This window comes from Necator americanus, chromosome IV (assembly GCF_031761385.1).
Source record: "Necator americanus strain Aroian chromosome IV, whole genome shotgun sequence".
Taxonomy (NCBI): Eukaryota; Metazoa; Nematoda; class Chromadorea; order Rhabditida; family Ancylostomatidae; genus Necator; species Necator americanus.
The window spans coordinates 27,592,618-27,611,427 of record NC_087374.1 but is presented as its reverse complement, the minus strand read 5'-3'; the positions used below and the strand labels follow the sequence as shown (position 1 = coordinate 27,611,427).

At 40.7% G+C, this 18,810-nt stretch overlaps 2 protein-coding genes across 3 annotated transcripts; one reads left to right on the top strand and one right to left on the bottom strand.

Moving 5' to 3' along the window:
- Positions 1-668: 668 nt before the first annotated feature.
- RB195_002923 (uncharacterized protein) lies at positions 669-5,541 on the bottom strand (the record flags this gene model as incomplete). The annotated part of the gene is made up of 6 exons (XM_064200386.1): positions 669-755; positions 2,238-2,309; positions 2,369-2,479; positions 2,684-2,808; positions 2,897-2,993; positions 5,491-5,541. 6 exons carry the CDS (start codon positions 5,539-5,541, stop codon positions 669-671), a joined length of 543 nt encoding a protein of 180 aa, XP_064056267.1.
- A 249-nt stretch (positions 5,542-5,790) lies between these two features.
- On the top strand, positions 5,791-18,421 carry RB195_002922 (uncharacterized protein; the record flags this gene model as incomplete). Of its 2 annotated transcripts, XM_064200385.1 has the most annotated exons (25): positions 5,791-5,933; positions 6,604-6,653; positions 6,942-7,088; positions 8,905-9,024; positions 9,093-9,229; positions 9,282-9,340; positions 9,398-9,490; positions 9,544-9,665; positions 9,780-9,862; positions 10,290-10,433; positions 10,487-10,540; positions 12,243-12,320; positions 12,407-12,541; positions 12,600-12,695; positions 13,418-13,500; positions 13,565-13,639; positions 13,803-13,903; positions 13,962-14,065; positions 15,353-15,409; positions 15,471-15,566; positions 15,624-15,738; positions 15,841-15,901; positions 16,214-16,342; positions 16,900-16,975; positions 18,251-18,421. In XM_064200385.1, 25 exons carry the CDS (start codon positions 5,791-5,793, stop codon positions 18,419-18,421), a joined length of 2,529 nt encoding a protein of 842 aa, XP_064056265.1. The 2 variants fall into 2 exon arrangements, with proteins under 2 accessions (XP_064056265.1, XP_064056266.1); XM_064200384.1 differs by lacking the exons at positions 5,791-5,933; positions 6,604-6,653 and having other exon boundaries at positions 6,950-7,121.
- Between the last annotated feature and the right edge of the window lie 389 nt (positions 18,422-18,810).

The window sequence follows — 18,810 nt, the reverse complement described above, 5'->3', positions numbered from 1 at the left end:
CCTGATCTGTTCCCCAGAGCGCCGTTTTCAACACTTTAGCAGGTCCAGCCGACACCCGCCACTTAAATCATGTCGTATCGATTGCAACCCAGCTAGTTTTAGTGTCCTGATTGTTGCATTCTTTACAATCCAAGCATGCGAACACATTGAATATTCCATTAAAATTTTTATTAGTACATCCGCAAGAAGAAGAAAAAAACATCACATCCACCGATAATGTTGGAAACGACACATGAGGGTTTCGAGCAACGTTACCCAAACGATGAACGAACGAACAAAAAATGGGATCACAACTAGTCACAAGAAAAAAAACAATGTACACGACCGCTGGCCACGTCGCCATCGTCCGCGTCGAACACCCTCATACACCGTTATAACGAGGCATTATCCAGTCGATCATCACAATGGAGCCCGGTCGGTAAAGTTAACAAGTAATCATAGTTTGTGGTGTTAAATGTAGAAGCCACAATGGAAAATAAACCGAATGCACATATTCGGAGCGAAAACACATACCACAACTTGCTACACACACATCGTACGTACGAGCGACAAAGAAAACGGGCAGCATACGTTACCATTTATAAATATTTAGATTATAATAATAACGTACATTCGCTTAAATGGACATTAATTGAATTCGGCCTTACGACGATGAGTGAGGGTGCTATTTAAGATTTTGACAGCTGGTTCGATAGCCAGTCCAAGCCTTCGTACAGTCCATGACCCTGAGTAGCGCAAGTCGCCTGGATGTACCACTGAAAACGAAAACCAATTGGCGAAGGAAAGGCTGTATCAATCACGAAAACGTTCTTCAGATTAATTCTTTTTTCCTCACCCGTGACAGTTTGGAATTAAGTATTCGAACACAAAAAACGTGAAGAAGAGGAAATTCACATATTTCACTATATAGTGACTGGAAGTTAGGTCATCACCAAAACACAGCCGACTGTGTAAGCTAGTTCGTGGGTACCAAGATCCAAAAATAATATCAAGTCCAAAATTCGATGTATTTCCGAGATTTTTATTCTCCAAAATGCTCAATTCTTTCGTTTGTTCGCTAATTGCGTTAATAAACATCAAATCAAACAAAAAATGGCGAGCACCCTTTTTCAGGAGGTTCCGAAGTTTCTTACTACCAGCGCTACAGATGTGAAATATCGCTTGTGTTGGTCACATATGACAGTGAAGAAAAAATTTAAAAAAAAAACGTAAGGGATCACTTTGGGAATTCCAAACAGAAAGAAAGTCAGCTTTCGCTAAACAAACCACATTGAGAAGTAACAAACAACCTAAATACAGCCCTATCACCCACACAATATTTGCTGCTTTACGATTGGAAGAAAAGCTCCTAATTGGTGTTGACATAAAAACTGATGAGAGCAAAATGAACAAAAGTGATTACTATATCATTCTTGTATAGAAACGTACTGACGTAAGTTTGGAAAGATACAAGGTTTAAAACTAATCTAGAACTACTATCAGGAAAGAAATTTAAAAGGATTATATCAAACGTGGTCACGATGTGAGTTGTTTTCGATACACGATTGCGCACCAACGCCTAGATCACGAGAAAACACTTCGGCAAACATACCTTCTTTTGAACCACTAAGCAAAACAAACGTCTGAAGCATTGTAATAAGAGAAACTCGAGTTAGATGTTGCAGTCAGAAAAGTAGAAATTTAAATTTTCCTACAGAGGAAGGTGACTGTCCGATTCATTAATCATCTTTAAGAAAAACACTAAATAGCAGTCAATTTCTACTTAGATCTAGAGTTAATTTACCGCCAAATTATATAATCTTTCCTTGGGAACACCTTTACTTTTAGCGCGAACCAAAAGAAAGCTAGCAGCCATTTAGCAAATTTTCGCATCATCGACAAGAAAAACAGGCACCGGCCGAAAATAGGAGGATAACAACTATGATTGAGAGAATAACAAAGCGGAAATTAAAAAAGCTGAATCGATACTGCCTCTATCTCGAATCAATAATGCTTTGTTATTCTAATCCTCAGAGTAATATCAAAATAATTAAGAAAAATGCAATCATGCTCCTAGCTATCAAGTACCGATGACGATTAAATATCGTCCGGAACTGAATTTTTCACAACGAAGTCGCTGCCAAAACTGTGACATTGGCTATATTCAAAATAAATCATCCTACTCTAAAGTGTAGGCGTGGCTTCTGCATTAATCTTAAGCGTACCATTAGGAGAACTAATTCCAATAAACTTTCTACCTGTCGTGAGCGCAGATTGTGAAGTCCTAGCTTATCCGTTAATTCAGCAGCGCTCATGGCATTGGGGAGATCCTGAATAAATGAATTCACATCCATAAAAATTATGCTAAAGCGACTGCGAACGTTCACACCTGTTTGTTTGCGAAAACCAGAAGTGTAGCGTCCCTAAGCTCGTCCTCATTGAGCATCTTGTGAAGTTCTTCGCGGGATTCTTCAATACGTTCACGGTCATTCGAGTCCACCTGAAGGAAAAAATCTTACATCAAACGAAATTTTACGAGCGCTAAAATGCCATCTAAAATGTTGAAACCGCAGGTGATGAGAAAACAAGAAATAATGAAAAAAAAGAAAAATTCTGCTCAACAATCGATTGTCTGTTTATTGCGGAAATCTAGGGTTCTAGCATGAAAATTCAGAAACCCTTACAAGGGTCAGAAAATACTTACCACAAAAATAAGACCTTGCGTATTCTGGAAATAATGCCTCCACAAAGGACGAATTTTGTCCTGACCTCCAACATCCCATACAGTGAATGAAATGTTTTTGTATTCAACAGTTTCCACGTTGAAACCTGCAAACGACACATTTAAAAAAAAAACTGGTATTTGCTTAAGCACATGTGAAGTCGAGGAAGGATAAGGATGCAAGAAAAAACAAACCAATAGTTGGAATAGTGGTCACGATTTCTCCTAATTTCAGCTTATACAGAATTGTCGTTTTACCAGCAGCATCGAGACCGACCATGAGAATACGTACCTGAAATAGGGATATAACAAAACGAACACAATCTAGTTCGCAAACAAATCCCCCTCCGCCTCCAGCGATTTCAAAATTAGCGCAAAGAACACATTTCTTTCAAGGAAAATTTTCACTTCATTGTATGTTTTATTGAAATTATGTAAATGAAACCACAAAAAACGCATGTCTTGGAAAGGAAAGTATGCAGGTGAAGATTATTATTAAGTATTCTGGTGAAGATTTGTTACACCTCTTTTCTCTGTTAAATTACGCAATGGAACATTAAGCAATTTCCTAATCGTAACTTAAATAGCACCCGTTTAATATCTACGATAATAGAAGGTGATGTTGACTATTAGAAACAATTTACAGAAACACTAGATCTTAAGGTATCGAAGAGTTCGTACATATAAAGCTTCAACTAACCAAACCCGAAAAGACTTTTTGACTTTTTGCAAGCTTTTTGCTTAAAATTGGCCCCAAAGTGAGCATTTGCACTCAAAAAGTATATCGAATCACTACAGTAATTAATCAGTTGAAAATTTTCGAATTCAATACATCTTCAAATACTATATTAAGCTGAAAGTATTGACGTGCTCTCAATCTCAGCCAGAAAACGTCGCCTCGCGCATGAATATGAAAATTATAGAACAAAAAGGAACGTATCAATGCAGCGTTCTGTGCTTTTCGCAGCTTACTTCCTAGGAAAATGTAACAGTAACAAATAACTTGACACAGACTCGTTGTCAACTTTTACGGTGCAACAATTTCCGAAAGACGGCCGTTACCCGTCCACATTCCATAAAACGCTCCCACTTAGTACACGAAGCGATCGAAGCGGAGTGAAACTAGCAACAGCAAGAAAACAAGTTCTATAGCCGTTTGGTAGTCTCTTACATCGGAAAATGAACATCAAAACCATATAATTTGTTAGTCCATAATCCATATAATCTAAGGAGCTATACGCAATGAAGAGGATACAGCTCTTTACAGTTACCACCACAAGGAATGTGAGAACCAAACTAAACTCTCATACTGCTTAGAACGCCGCGGTTATACACGTAATGTCGTGACTGTCAACCAGAAGAACAAGGAAGGATAAATGAAACATAAATTCCACTAATACAGGGAGCACTGGACAAGAAACCAAACTTCATTCTGACTTCTCTTTGTAAGTTGGTAGTAATCGACAAAAAAAATCTCTTCATAAGTTTCCAATTCCTGACAACTTCTCTTCAATGATAAGAAGAAGTCTGACCATAAAAAACAGCTGACAGAGACATTCAATCCTAAGCAGTGTAATCAATCTATCCCCACTGAAACATAGTGAACTTTTTGTAAAGTTTTTGCGTGGTGTCAACACCACTGGTGATCACGAGCACTTGAGAAGCATGTGACTACCTCAGATTTCTAGCTGACATTTGTTTTTGAGATTTAATGCCTGACTAGATGTACAAGTTTGGAATTAATACCAATTAGAGGAATTTGCAGGAAGCAATAGACGTGTCAAAAATGAGACCGACTTCTCTTCAAAATAGAACAAATCAAAATTACTTTTACTGAACCTGACAAACCTCCTCTGCAATCTAACACCGCTGGATAAACCACAAACTTTTTCTTTTTAGTTTGCAGATTTAGTTGCATCATTACCTCCCAAAACATGGATAACTTGTAGAATATACAACTCTTTCGGTTTTGGGCTTGAGATTTCGAACACGAATACCAGAAAAAAATTGGTTTTAAAAACAAAAGCGAAGCACTCATCTTCCCTAATAATTGTTGCGTACGAAGTCAGCAAAGAAGCATTAAGCTAATAAGACATGCGTAACACTGAAATGGCAATCGCTAACGCTATGAAGGGCTTTGATGCCCAACTTCGCCTTGATACTGCGGGAACGTCGTCGGCGAACATTTAATGTTAGTGATGCAGCAAAGCCATGACTAATTCTTGAGAAAATGACGAAGACGAAGAACTAACGAACAGTCTAGAGAAGAACCGAATATTCACATACTTGATCAACAAAATAAAAGATTAGATTTACAATTTACAAATCACAAAGCAAAAGAACCACGTCCATGCTAATGTTAACGGATTTTATCCTGTGAATTTAAAAATAAACAACATTTTACCCGGAAAAGTTTTCATTATGCATCAAAAATTGTCTGGTCTAACATGTGCTAAGATCATTATAAACATTGTAGGACCAGCACCATTAAGAAGTACTTATTACAATTTCTATGCATTTAGGTTTTCGAAAGAAAAAAACTTCTTACCATCTCAATAATTCCCTCAAAACACAACCCCTCCTTTCCGAAAAGCCGGTAGATTACCAGATAATATGAGGTCTGCAGCACTAGTTCTCAAATTTTGTCGAAATTTAGTAGATGTTAAGAAAATATTTGGATCTACCATCTATACTGTGATCTCATATAGCATTTAGCAATCCGGGCAATCTGTTGAAAAGATCTAGGTCACTCTTCCAGAAACCAAAGTTGCTAGAAAAATCGAAGATACCTGCTTCTTCCCAAAAAGACGATTGAAAAGTGAAGAGATGGTCAACCCCATAATGAGCTTTGTTCACCTGCAATAATTAACCTATGGTTAGAAAGAAGAAGAGAGAACATGAGTTATAAAACATGAGTTATAACCGATAAAGAGCGCAAATAACTCGACGATAAGCATCAAAAAAAGCGAAATAAGTTCGAAATCAGCAAGAAAAGATGGGATCCTGTTAGTGACACGTAGACGAGAAATCCTGGACAGTTCCAAACACTAGAAAATCCTCAAATGATGTTTGATGACCGCATTTCAACGATGATGAGACGTAGTATGCCAGAAAAGCGGACTCAACACGTGTATATTCGATCGCAATCGGGCGTTTCGGGACCGACATCTGGACGGCTGGTTGAGTCCTTTAGAGTATCGAATCGTTCTGTGGGTGTCCTACCCCATTTGAGGTTCGTACATTCTATTGGTCACATTATTTGGTTAGGCTTCATCTAGAAAACGATCATGAATTCGGGTAAAAACCTTAGCAGATGATTTTTCAGCAGCTATTCGACTTCACACTGAAACAAAGTTGAATTTCTTGACCGAAGTCTCAGTGGATTTCATAAAGCTGGACCCTAGAAAGACCAGCGGATGACGATCCCAGAAACCTTGGGGGAAATATAACGTGGGTCAGTGGGTAACGGCGACGAATGTGGCGTTGATCGATCCGACAAACGGCCGTCGAGTCAATCGTCGAATGGCGATAAAAGCGTGCAGAAACGACATGCAGGACGTGTCAATTTATGCAAACACATGTTCCTACGTGTTCGATCAGTACCAATCAATATATTGATCACAAGGTCACAAGAATAGGTGATCACACTGTCTCCTTACGGATTTCCATATTTCATATCGTATGTAGACGAAAAAATCTATGAATAACCCCCCAACATTGCACAACATCCACTAGAGCCCTCGTACTGGGCTGAGACTTGTGTTGACCTACGCCGCAGCGGCGCGACCGCTGTGCGTCCGAGGCAACCGCTCGCCTCCATTGCCTGAGATCCTGCCAGGAGAGCAGCCGCTGTTTGTATATTCTGTTTACTTCTTCCTTGGCCATTCATCTTATGGGCGCAGAAGCACGCGGAACGTGTGGTCCAAGAACGAACGGATAAAAAATTCGACAGGTAGGACCACAAAATGTCCGAAACAGTCGAATAATCAAAACAAATAAGAAAATACTCTAACAAACAGAATAAACTGCGCATATAAATTTCTTTATTGGTCAGCTTGCAATGAAAATTAAAACTCGCCAGGACCAGTCATAGATTTGTGCTGGGTCATTCGCTTTTTGTTCTTCTCTCTGAATTGTCTGAGAAGATTTTGCGTACTCACAAGGTTACCGTAATACTCGCAGAGCGCATTTGTACACCCTTTATGGTTTTGTGTTCTGTCGAAATAAATACTTTTTTTAGATATTTGGATGGACTTCACTGAACGTGCAGACCTTAGCATCTTTTCCAATCGTTTTGTTCCCTCGCCATTGTCATCCAAGATGTCATCAAGTTTCATGAGTGACCTTGACGAGGGCCTTGAGCCGTATTCAGCTGAGCTCGCAGCTGGTCGACCCTTGCAGCGGACACATCAGCCCTTCCGTTGAAATAAATAAATAATATATGATCAGGATGCGGCGTAATTTGGTGAGAGCTTCCACTGTGACCGCACGGTCGATGGTTCGAAACCGCCCTAGTGCCAACTGAGCCTTTCTTCCCTCCGGGGCTGATAAATTGATACTAGACTAGTCTGGGAAGATAAACACTGACTTAATGCATCAGCTGGGTCCCGCAAGTCATTGTACAGGCCAGACATGCGTCCACAAACCTCAACTCTTCAAAATTGCAGTTGGTGCGTCCCAGACGGATTCACAAACATCAACACTGTCATTTGTCCTCTATGCATGATCAGCCACTACTCTATCCATTTTTTGTTCAGTCGGAAGAAGAATTCACCGCAATTTACTAGGTGTTATAGGGATTTTCACGAAAAAAAAACACACACATACACAAAGGATTGATTTCTTTGTATCGAGCAGGATTTCAGGATTTGTGCAAGCACGATCTTCACAATTTTTTCTAAAATATGAAATCTGTTCGACATTTGTATCACTTTCGCAATACATTCACTGGAAAAATGCTGTTATCCACAGGTTGCTATAAAATCATCAGCTGACATAAAAGTAACACATGCATACACTGATAAGATAAGCCCTGAGAGCTGGACAAAATACATTTATTAGGAGGGAAATTAAGGGGAAACGAAGTTGTTTTCTTTTTCGCCAACGCTATTTGTAATGGAGTATTTGTAATGGAGTATATGCACGCTAATTGCGTGAGAAATCGACAAAATTTCCATCCATGTGGATTATTGATTAGTTGGGGGACATCGACAGCAGTGATCAAAAAACTATCTTCAGATAATGCTCCTCGAGTTTACATTTGTTGCGAATTGTTACAAGATGTAACATTCGCCTCAGACAGGGGAGAGAATGAGGGCGATGCTTAAAAAAATAATGAAAGAATGAAAGAAATAAGTAAATAAAAGAAAGAGAGGATTGAGAAGGAAAACGATTGATCTTCTGGGAAAGAAGAAAAAACTAAGTTTTTACTCAGTAATTATAGGACATACAAACGGTACATGATACACAGGATGCATAACGGCATCGTGTATAATCCACAACTCCACAAATTTTTAAACAAATTTATCTACAACCATATGGAAGAGAATGGGTTGGCGAAAATGAACCTTTTCTGTGTGCTGCTGAGCCTCGGGAACAAAAGAAAGAGGAACGGACACCTGCCTTCGGCCGGCAAAAAAGGGTCCTTCGGGACACCTTGAAATCCTCGGGTCATGAGTGAATATATTTTGTTAGCTTGGAAAACCTCAAGATAGAGGGCCTCGGGGATTAAGATGAGGATGGGAAAGGAAAAAAATATGAAGTATACGAATCACAAAAAAACCTTAGTTTTGATAAACAAACATCTTCTAGGTTTTACTACAGTTAAATTTCTCCTGTGCTTCTCATTTACAATGGATCGACTCATAAATAAAGCGGCATTCCAGATAACTCTCCTTCGTGCTTTACATTTCTGTTTTATCTTTCTAGTAGACATTCAAAGTTTCCCTTCAAGGAATCCCCTTGGCCACTGCTTTGTCTATGAGGTTAAAAGCTGCAATATAGGGATGACCGGATATTTCTAGGAAACCATTACAATTTTCCCAGCCTTTCTTTCGGTAAAACTTATTTTTAGAAAGGTTACTCATGGGAAAATCATTTTTCTGTTTCCTTGTTGTTTCTCTACTCCCTTTCTAAGTTTTTTTTTTGTTTGCAGAAACTTTCATGGCACTGACAATTCTGTTGCTGGACGCATCTCCCTTCAGCTAATAAGAAATGCATAGACGAGCACAGACTCGTTGATGGGCAGCCATACAGCCACGAGTTCGCCGCCGACCGTCTCGCCACCGTTAACATGGATCAAAACAAGAATTATCGGACTCAAAGTGAGTTTGAAAACGTTTTTTCCGATTTGAAAAACACAGAAAATTCCGGAAAAATCCATACTGCGCAGAGGTTGTCGACATACGAGGCCCTCCACCGCCGTTCGCTCCCTATTTGGCTTCGGATACGAACATCCTCAAAGCAGCTGAGATAATGACAACTTATGTGTACGGAGAGAGTAGTAACGATAACGAAAAGGAGATTCAAGTAGGCGGCAACTTTAAATTTTGTTTTTCCATCGACTTATTCAACCCTTTAGTGTGATTTGTTAACCGAAGATGGTGGACATGAAATCGATCCCACAAGGCTAAGTTACAAGTATATTACAGAATTCTCGCAAAAAAAAACCATAGATGATCCTTAGAAAGCTCTTAGGGAACGCATACGATGGCATTTGAAAGAGTTCTGCTACAAAACCTCCAGTCACGGAATTCCAATGCTTGGGCAGGCGCCAAATCTTATATACAGGTAGGATTTCTTCTCTTAGTTCTTGATTTTACACTCTTGAACGATCCTTTTAGAATTGTCTGGATTATACTCCTTTCCGGATGCGCTTTTATGTTCATATATCAAGCCATAGCTGTTGTCGACAAATACTCTAGAATGGATAAGATCACCGATATACAGCTCAAGTTTGACACCGGTAAATTTTTACGTTATTTGCAAAGCTAATGAGAAATATCCAGGACTGTCGAAGTCATTTAGAGTCAGGATTTATCTTCCAAAAACATTCCGAGAATTCCAAAAACGTTTTTAGCTCCGTTCCCAGCGATCACACTTTGCAATCTCAACCCGTATCGAGATAGCAAAATACGCGACGAAGCGAGCATAAACAAAATTGTAAGTCTAGTATATTAGAATCATATTATCTTGTATAAGCTTGGGTCGGAAACATGAATACTGGAGGAGTAAAGAACAAATACGCAATTGTGGTCATCCAAAGAAAATTTGGTAGATGGGAAAAACAGCGAAAAAGTAAAAGAAAAATGGAAAGTATCCAAAAGAAAAACGATGCACTCAAACACCAAACTAAGGTAGATTTGAAAGCTTCAGTGAAGTATGAGGTCAGAAGAAGGAGGTGGCGAATGGAGACAGTGCAAAGCTCCGCCCCTTCGTAGCGCTGTGTTATTGGATTGCACAGTCTCGGCGCTGATGTACTATGTACGCAAAAAAAAACTATTTTGAATTTTCAGCTGTGAGAATGGCAACGTCGTCATGACCTAATCGATGACTTGTATGTATACATTAAATAAGTGAGTGATTTCAGCTCAGCGTTTTCAAGAAGATGATGAATAAAGCTGCTGGAGCTAGCGAATTAGGGGAACTGGAGAATGTGGTCGACGACTTGAAAGTCACACTGAAATACGATCGAAGAAAAAGGAACGTAGAAAGTAAAGGAATGTTTGAACCGGTGCGCTAAATTTATGAAACCATTATCTACTTCGGTAAGAAGAAATTTTTCAGGCAAATTCAGTATGCTATTGTGAGGAAGAGGAATGTGAAGCAGATGCTCCTAAGGTATTTGATTATTTTCGTAGTATATCCGAATGGAAAAGCAGCAGTTAAAAGGGTCAGCAGAGCATCGCGCTGTCCTCTATGCCCCGCCCATCACATCGTGCATCTTCGGCCCTCATTAGACCATGAGGGCCGAAGATGCACGATGTGATGGGCGGGGCATAGAGTGAGTCTAATGAGGTGCGAAACCTGCCCCGAAGGAGCACACTATCTCTGATATTGCTTCTGTACGGAGTATCGATCAGTTACGTATGGAGATAAATCGAACGATTGCTCACGAAATGCCAGAAATAGAAAATAATACTGTCCTATTTGTGTAAAACAAACAACTCGGAACTTTTACAACTATTGCATTATATTACGTGCATTAAATACTCTGTATAAATACAAATATATCTATGTCTACAATATAGTTTTTTCAATGACAAATTTACGTCCTCCAACGACCAGGTCCTTGTTTTCAGACTTTTTAGCTTTTATTTTGGAATTTTCAGCTTCATTTATGTTTTTCGATGTTGTTTTGTTCTTGTAGAGATTTCCTACGCTTTTGCTTCATTTTTAGCATTTTCTACGTTGTTTTTTTATTGCACTTTCTACGTTGCTACGTTATTGCATTTTTGTTTTTTGAACCTTCCTAGAAGTCAACTCTATCACCTAATTGCAATCCAAGCACTGGAAATGACTTCAGTGACGTGGTGATAGATGGGCGTGGCTTAATGATCACAGCTGGCCTAAGATATGCCTGCTCTGCCGTACCGACAGCCCTTTCTGCAGGCACTTATTCGGCTGCAGATAATCGGCTGCGGGTAGCTAACGACCGCCTCCAGCGGGAGCGGGCCCATTTTTTCAGTAACAATGATTTGCTCCGAAACATATGAAACTCACCTGTATCTTTAAATTTTCGCCGCAAAGTTAAATCAGTTTTTGACATGTTCTCTGATAACCATTAATTTATTGCACTCAGTGAAGATCGATTGTTATGGACTAATTTAGCACTGTTAATAATAAGCTGGAGTGGGTGTGGCGCAGTCGGTTAGAGGTCCGCCGTAGCCACACGGTCAATGGCTCGAGACCGCCCTACTGCCAACCAAGCCTCTCGTCCCTCTGAGATCGATAAATTGGTAGCAGACCTGTCTGGGAGGATTAAAACACCGACTTGATTTCAGGCTGGCCCCCGCAAGTCATTGAAAAGCCCAACACGCGTTGCAAAACCTCAACAATTACAGTGAAACGAATTGCAGTAGAACGCGTTGGCGCATCCCAAGTGGACTGATACACCAGTTAATTTATCCTTTAATAATAATCTATATTACATGGTGTTTTTGCCTTATCTGTCCCAGTAACGTTTTCACGATTGAAACCTAAGTTTTAGAGTTTAACAAAAAAAAAAGTTCTTTAAGGCGTTATGTCTTCTTTTGTACTTCAGCTCCTTGGGTTTCTCGTAAAAATTGAAGAAATTTTTGTAGAAACATTTATACCAACAAAAAATTACAACGTATCTATGTGATGTATTATATAACATTTTTCCATATTTTTCCTCGCTTTTTTCAATAATATGAATGGGCGTGGCTCAACCTCTGCTGGTATTAGCCAGTTCATCAGGGAGACACGCCCACCAGTTGAATTCCCAAGCACGCTTCAACACACCTTAAGTCTTTTCTCGATCATTATAAAAATGGGAAGAAATTACTGAGTTCTCTTGCAGCATCCCACGCCAACCGATCAACTGTGCATTTGTGCATTCGATCGTCTCACTCACGATGCTTGGCCATGTCATCCTAGGGTTCGGTATCAGCAATTACTCCACACACTTATGCCCTACTACTGCAAATATTTGAATCCACTGGATATTTGAATGTTCTGTTCCAGGAACAATGGTTAAACACAACATGTCAACATTGCGATGACCACAGATTTTGCCAGAAACGATCAAAGACCGGCGTGCGAAAGAATGAGCCATGTCTATGTGAGAAAGGAGAATCATTCTGCATGTTATATGATCGAGTAAGGATGAAGAAAGAAACAAAGGAAAAGAAAAACATTGATTGGAGCATTCTTTCAGATCGCTAAAATCCTGAACCTCTGGGAGTTTTTTGGTTCTTCTCATGACTATAATGCAGAAGTGAGCGAAGATGAAACGGAAGCACTCGGATTCGGAGTGAGTTTTTCCCCCGCGATGAGCGTTTTTTTTTTGTTTTGTTGTGCCAGAAACAAAACAGGAATGCTATGACATGATAGTAGTAGGTTTCTTAGTAAGTTTCTTAGTACCGTCTTTCCGTCTTTTCTCATCCTGTGAGCCTGAAGGCCAGGATAAGAAAGTCACAGGAAACGAAACTCGGCAGAATGATCAGCGAGCTAGAGGACATCGCCTTACAGTGCTTTTAATTCTTGCGAAATGAAATAAATAGAAGGACCATTATTTGCAGCGTCTCATCGAGGGATATAACGCTCTCATTCATTTGCGACAGGCTTATAAAGAATTTTTTCCAAGCAGCGAACACATTAATAGTGAATTAACTGTATATCTAAAAGTCGCTATTAGTGTGTTCGCTGCCTGGAAGAAATTTCATCACAACCACGCCGCGATTGCATTTGGGCGGGGCGGACAGCAGCCGCATGGCGCAGAAGTCCAACTTTAGATTTGAGTGGTATCCAAAGTGCTGTCCTTGGGCGTTGTCATGCAGTCAATCGCAGTTATACGAACCTGTCTCCTTCCTCGCGGTGACAGCACAGAACATTCTCACCAATTAAAAAGATATACAGACAATACATTCTCCAGCATACTCGGAGAATTGAACTATTTTCTCTATCGCTTTAATCGCACCGCGCGGCTCGGTGGATAGAAAATCACGCTGATAGACGATGGAATCTTTACTGCAGAACATGACCGACGAAGTAGCAATTGTGACGAAAGCTAAGGAAAATATTATATTCGCAATGAGTGCCCTTAGTGAAGAACAAAGGTAAGTTTTTAGAGGACCATTAGACACATTATTACTTGCTTCAGCGACGATCTCTTGTTTGCAGGAGAGCAATGTCACAAGCGAAGCATAACCTGATCCATAAGTGCTCATTTAATGGGAAACCATGTGATATCGACAAGTTAGTTCTCTTTTTGTTCTGAGAAATCATGTGTGTTTACTTCTTGGGATCCAGGCAAGGGAAAAAAAACCTTCCGAATTCTTCTCAATGGTTGGGAAATCGGCTACGAACTTTGTTTCGCAGCTGTACATAATCAATCAATGTAGGAGAAGCCAAATTTTAGAGATTTCGCGATAATTTCCGACCCAACATTCGGGAACTGCTTCACCTTCAATCACAATCGATCAGATTTCAAAAGCAGTTTGAGAGCTGGACCTATGTATGGTATGGATTTTTCCCACGTAACAAACTCGTCCACGTCACAGCACGTAATTTTCTGCAGGCCTTCGTGTGATGCTATTCGTCAACGCTTCCGACTACTTGCCAACGTCCGAAGCTGTCGGCGTTCGGCTGACTATTCATGACAAGGACGAGTTTCCTTTTCCTGTGCGTCAGAGGACAATGATGTCGTTCTACTTAACGTCTAATTTCTGCGCTTACAAAAAGAGTGGTTTTTTTTTTTTGAAAAAAGGACTGGATAGTAGAACGCTATAGTCTGGAAAAGAACTTTAGATATGTAAAGCAAAATTTTAGCTTCAAAAAGTGGAGCTGGCGGTTATTTGAAATTTTATGAATTTTTGACTATCAGAGAATAGAGTCGGTGCTGAATGGGTTCAAACGGATGGGTTGACGCACCTTCGATTGGAGCAGAGAAAAGGGGAGAAGTTTATGATGAGCAGGGACAGCGCATACAGGCGAGTCAAAACGCCATTAAGCAAGGTGCAGTTCCGTAAGCGGTTGCTTTCGAAGTGGAGAAAGTGGTTAGAACCGAGATGGGACCAACCAATGCGAACTGGAGCGAGGAATGGTGCCAGCAAAGGTCCTCACTCGACCATAACCGCATCGGTTCGACCGTAGCCGCTTCCGTGACGGCGCCATGCTTCATGTCGTTTTGACCAAACTTTACCTCGTGCTCTCTCGGGCGAACAAATTCAGCACCGAGTATACAGTAAAGGCTGCCAACAGCCACATTGGATAGCTTCCAGTGCAGACAGCAATGCGAGGAACACTTTGTATTTCACCTCAACACCTCCGGAAAGGTGTTACTCCCAGACGCGAAATGTAAAGCCAGGCGGAAACAGACAGGGAATAGAGTCGGCGCTGAATGGTTTCGTTTGGAGATGAGATGCTCGGAAGTTTTTGGAGGATCGGGACAATTTGCGACTGTGAGAATAAGAGTTTGCAAGCGGAGAAAGTGCACGCTCCGCAGCTCACGTTTCGCGGTCACCCGAGCAAACATAAGTGCCGGCGACTAATATTGTTGATATGAGACAGCAGGACCGAATTTTGAATCCCTAAAGGACTCAAAAGAACAGGCATATATCGAAACCATATTTAGAATTTTAGCCGATTAGAATAGGAACATTTTTGGAGAAGAGAATAGTTCTAAATCTGTACTCATTGCGTTCAAATAATTTGTTTGAAAGTTTTCAAAAATGTCCGTTTGTACATTTAAACATTTGACGTCATTTTTAGCCCATTTTATGGCAGCCTTTGATGAAAACCTGCCACTGCTGGCGTCTTAGGCAATTCTGACTTCGTTTTTGTGTGAACTGAAGTGAACAGCGCGGAACCTAATTCAGGGCAACATTTTGTGACTAGATTAAGTACGAAGTATTAGTCAAAGTAGGAAATGAAAATAAAACAACGAAAATGACAGAAATCCACTTTCAGGACACATTCGGCTACAGTGCACCTACAGGTTATATTTCCTCGTTTGGAATGAGAATGGTAACGCTGTCAGCTGATCCAATCTACGACCAGCCATTGTAAAGATAGCTATCGATTGCAGAAAAAAATGTCTCGTCTTCCGGCACCATATGGCGATTGTGTCGCACAAGGCGCAACATCGAATTACGTTTACAAAGGCTACACCTATTCAACGGAGGTTCCGTGGTTTGAACTGCTTAATCAATAAATCAATAAGCAACGTGTATGGTCGTAGGGATGCTATCGGACTTGTTTCCAACAGCTAATCATTGATCGATGCGGATGTGGTGATCCTAGATTCCCATCCATAGGTGAACATCAGCATTGTCAAGTTTTCAACAAGCAACACAGTGAGTGATCACAAATAACCACATCATCTCACATTTCAATCAATATTATTAAGCGGTATGTGAATGTGAATCGCTCGTCCGCGAAGAATTGTCGTATTTCAGGGGCATGCCTTGAACAGAGCACTCATGAACTTGGAGATATCCACGGTTCATTCAAATGCAGGTGTGGAGCCATTTGTGAGCTGTGATTCTATTTTTGTATCTATTCTCGCCTGTCTGGAGACGTATAGCCACATATCGCTGACTACATTCGGATCACAGCGATGACTGAAGCTAACGCTGCGACCCGGCCATCCTTTCTCTACGCACGTTTAAGACCGCTACGCTTCCTTCCAGATCATTGCCCCCTATCGCTTCGATTTCATAGTGTAAAGATTTCCTCTAGTATTCTTTAGTCTACCCTTATAGCTCCTTCATTCACTGTGAGATGCACTTATATTGTGTTTGTATTTTAACTTGATGACCTTGATCATAGATGTCAACAACCATGCAATCAGACGATCTACACGATGTCCTACTCAGAAGCGATCTGGCCAAGTCAATCGCTAAATATTACGCTTGGTACCTGCGAAGAAGAACCGGAGATTTGCAACGAACAATATCAGTAAGTTTTTGTGAGTAAAAACGTGGGGCAAATCGTAGTTCGGACGGATGGGTCACTCAGTGGTGGGGGCCTTATTCCTAGAAGCTCTGTCTTCCTTTCTTCTCTTAGTAACTTTGGCTTACATGTCATAGATCTTCTAAGACTTAAGCTTAGGTTTTAAGGCCCAACTAACTTAATTATTGACTTCCAGAAATAAGAGATCGACTGAGCACCCCTGCCCTCCCCCAACTAGACCCTACTCAAAAGATGCTTGCGGGCGAGCTCCCTTCGAGCAGAACTGGGAGAATTTCTAACTTCCAGCAAAACTCAACTGGATCGTTCCACAGCTCTGCCCCAGTGAGACCTTTTGGAATGCTTTCTTCTTCTTTTTTGACGCAACATGCGTAGGAAAGGATGAGGAAGTTAGCTAAATAAAAAGTTCGTCTGTACTGGATAGCACACCTAAATACATACTAGAGACTGAACGTAACTCATCTGCTCATCACCGTAAAAAGAAAAGAAGGTGCTGCATCTGCAGCACCTTCTTTCTCTTCTTTCCATTATTTTTTTTATTTCAGAGAAAATGCCGCCATGCTCGAAGTTTTCTATGAAGCACTGAACTTTGAAACACTCACAGAATCGGAAGCTTACGGGGTAAGTCATGAGTGATGAGAAGTGATACTTCATGAGACGAAGAACAACTTCAATATAGCCGGGTTAAAATGACTTGAAGCACGGTGCAGTTGCGCAAAAACAGCACTTTGCTGCATCGGGGTTCGATTAGATTTGATCCGATACTCTATCGCTGGATTTTCTCTGTAAACATGGGACACCATACTATAATCAACATAATATAGACGCGCCAAAACGACATGGATCACGATTGTAGTTGCGGTGCATTTGCGTACGCGCTCGAAACGACGCGGCGTAGGGAGCAGTTGACGAGTTGTGACAGTCAGAAACTGCAGCGATAGGTGGTGCCGGCAAGGGTTTGGCCGCTACGTTCCAACGAAGCGCCTCGAGAGAAGCCGAGCCCTCGTAGTGTAACTGAACGGATTCCATATAACACGTTGCAGTTCTGTTGTAAGCAGGAAACACCTATTCCATCAAAACCACGCCCATGTCTCACGAAGTTCAAAGTGCGCGCATCGTAATTCGAAATCCTTAGCAATGAAATGTACAGATATTGATATAATAAGGGAACTATTTCTCTAACGGAAAGGAGAGCAGGAGAGAGGATACAGCAGAACTTCTTCTTCAAACCTCTCTCCAAATAGGGCTAATCTCCGTGAGCTTCACCTTTAAACGCACCGCATTGCAAAATCGACGATGTTAGAGTCTTTGTGACCAAACATAGATTTCGGAGTGTAAATTAAGAGTATGAGCATGGCCCTCTCAATTCTTTCTAATCGTTCTTAAAAAGGCTTGAGGAACAGCGTATATCCCTACGATGGGATTACCCTGCTCTTTACACGCTCCGGTTCCTTCAGCAGTATATTCATTGGGTTTACTTGCATGTCCTGCAAGTAGAACCACACACCACATTGATTTTCGATCGCTCGCTCATCGATGAGGCACACGTCCATGTACCTCGTAGGAACAAGTGCTCTTTCGCCGTTCTCAGATAAGGGGAAAGTTGCAAGACAACGCTCACACTTGTAATCTACACCCTGAACTCTATGTTTGCCCAGAGGACTACAACATTGTCAGCTTTTTCATACACTGCCTTTAGGACTCGACACAAGAAGAAGCACCAAACTCTCCTACTTAATGTTTCATCAAAAAGTGTTGTTCTTAGGTCTTTAACCCATAATGTGTAAGGTATGCCAATCCTGGTCATTTCCTCGGGAGAAAGTGGGAAGCAAATTCAGAACTGTAAACTAGTTAGACAGCTTTACCACATTTTTTAGTGAACTCACCTATTTGCAGGTTGTCAAAATGCTTGCCGATTTCGGTGGACAGCTCGGACTTTGGTCAGGTGTGTCATTCATGACCTGCTGTGAATTTGTCTGTCTTGGATGTGAAATACTGTACATGATTATAATGCATCACTGGAAGAAGTACAAACTGAAGAAGCACGAAGAGTCTAACGAATTCTGATCTTTGATCTCTACACACGGTCCTTCTCTTCGGGTTGCCATTCAGAGAAAGTAAATACAATAAAAACAGATCATTCTCTTTTCTTTCTTGACAGACACTTTTCTTGTTGCATTGTACAGTATGACACTTCGAGTAGATATTCTTACGAATTCATAGACCTGTTCAAACAACTATCCGAGATTTCCAAAATTACAATATCAACACATATCCCTTGAAAATACAAAAATAAGGTACATGATAGAGAAATACTGGGAATGAACAACAAAGAGCGCCAGATCGTAACAGGGCAGAACAACAAATACAAACAGATCAAGTACATCATATGACAAGTAAAACAACAAGTTGGAAGTAGTACTCGAACTACGAAGGTAGAGAAGGCATGCCAGTGC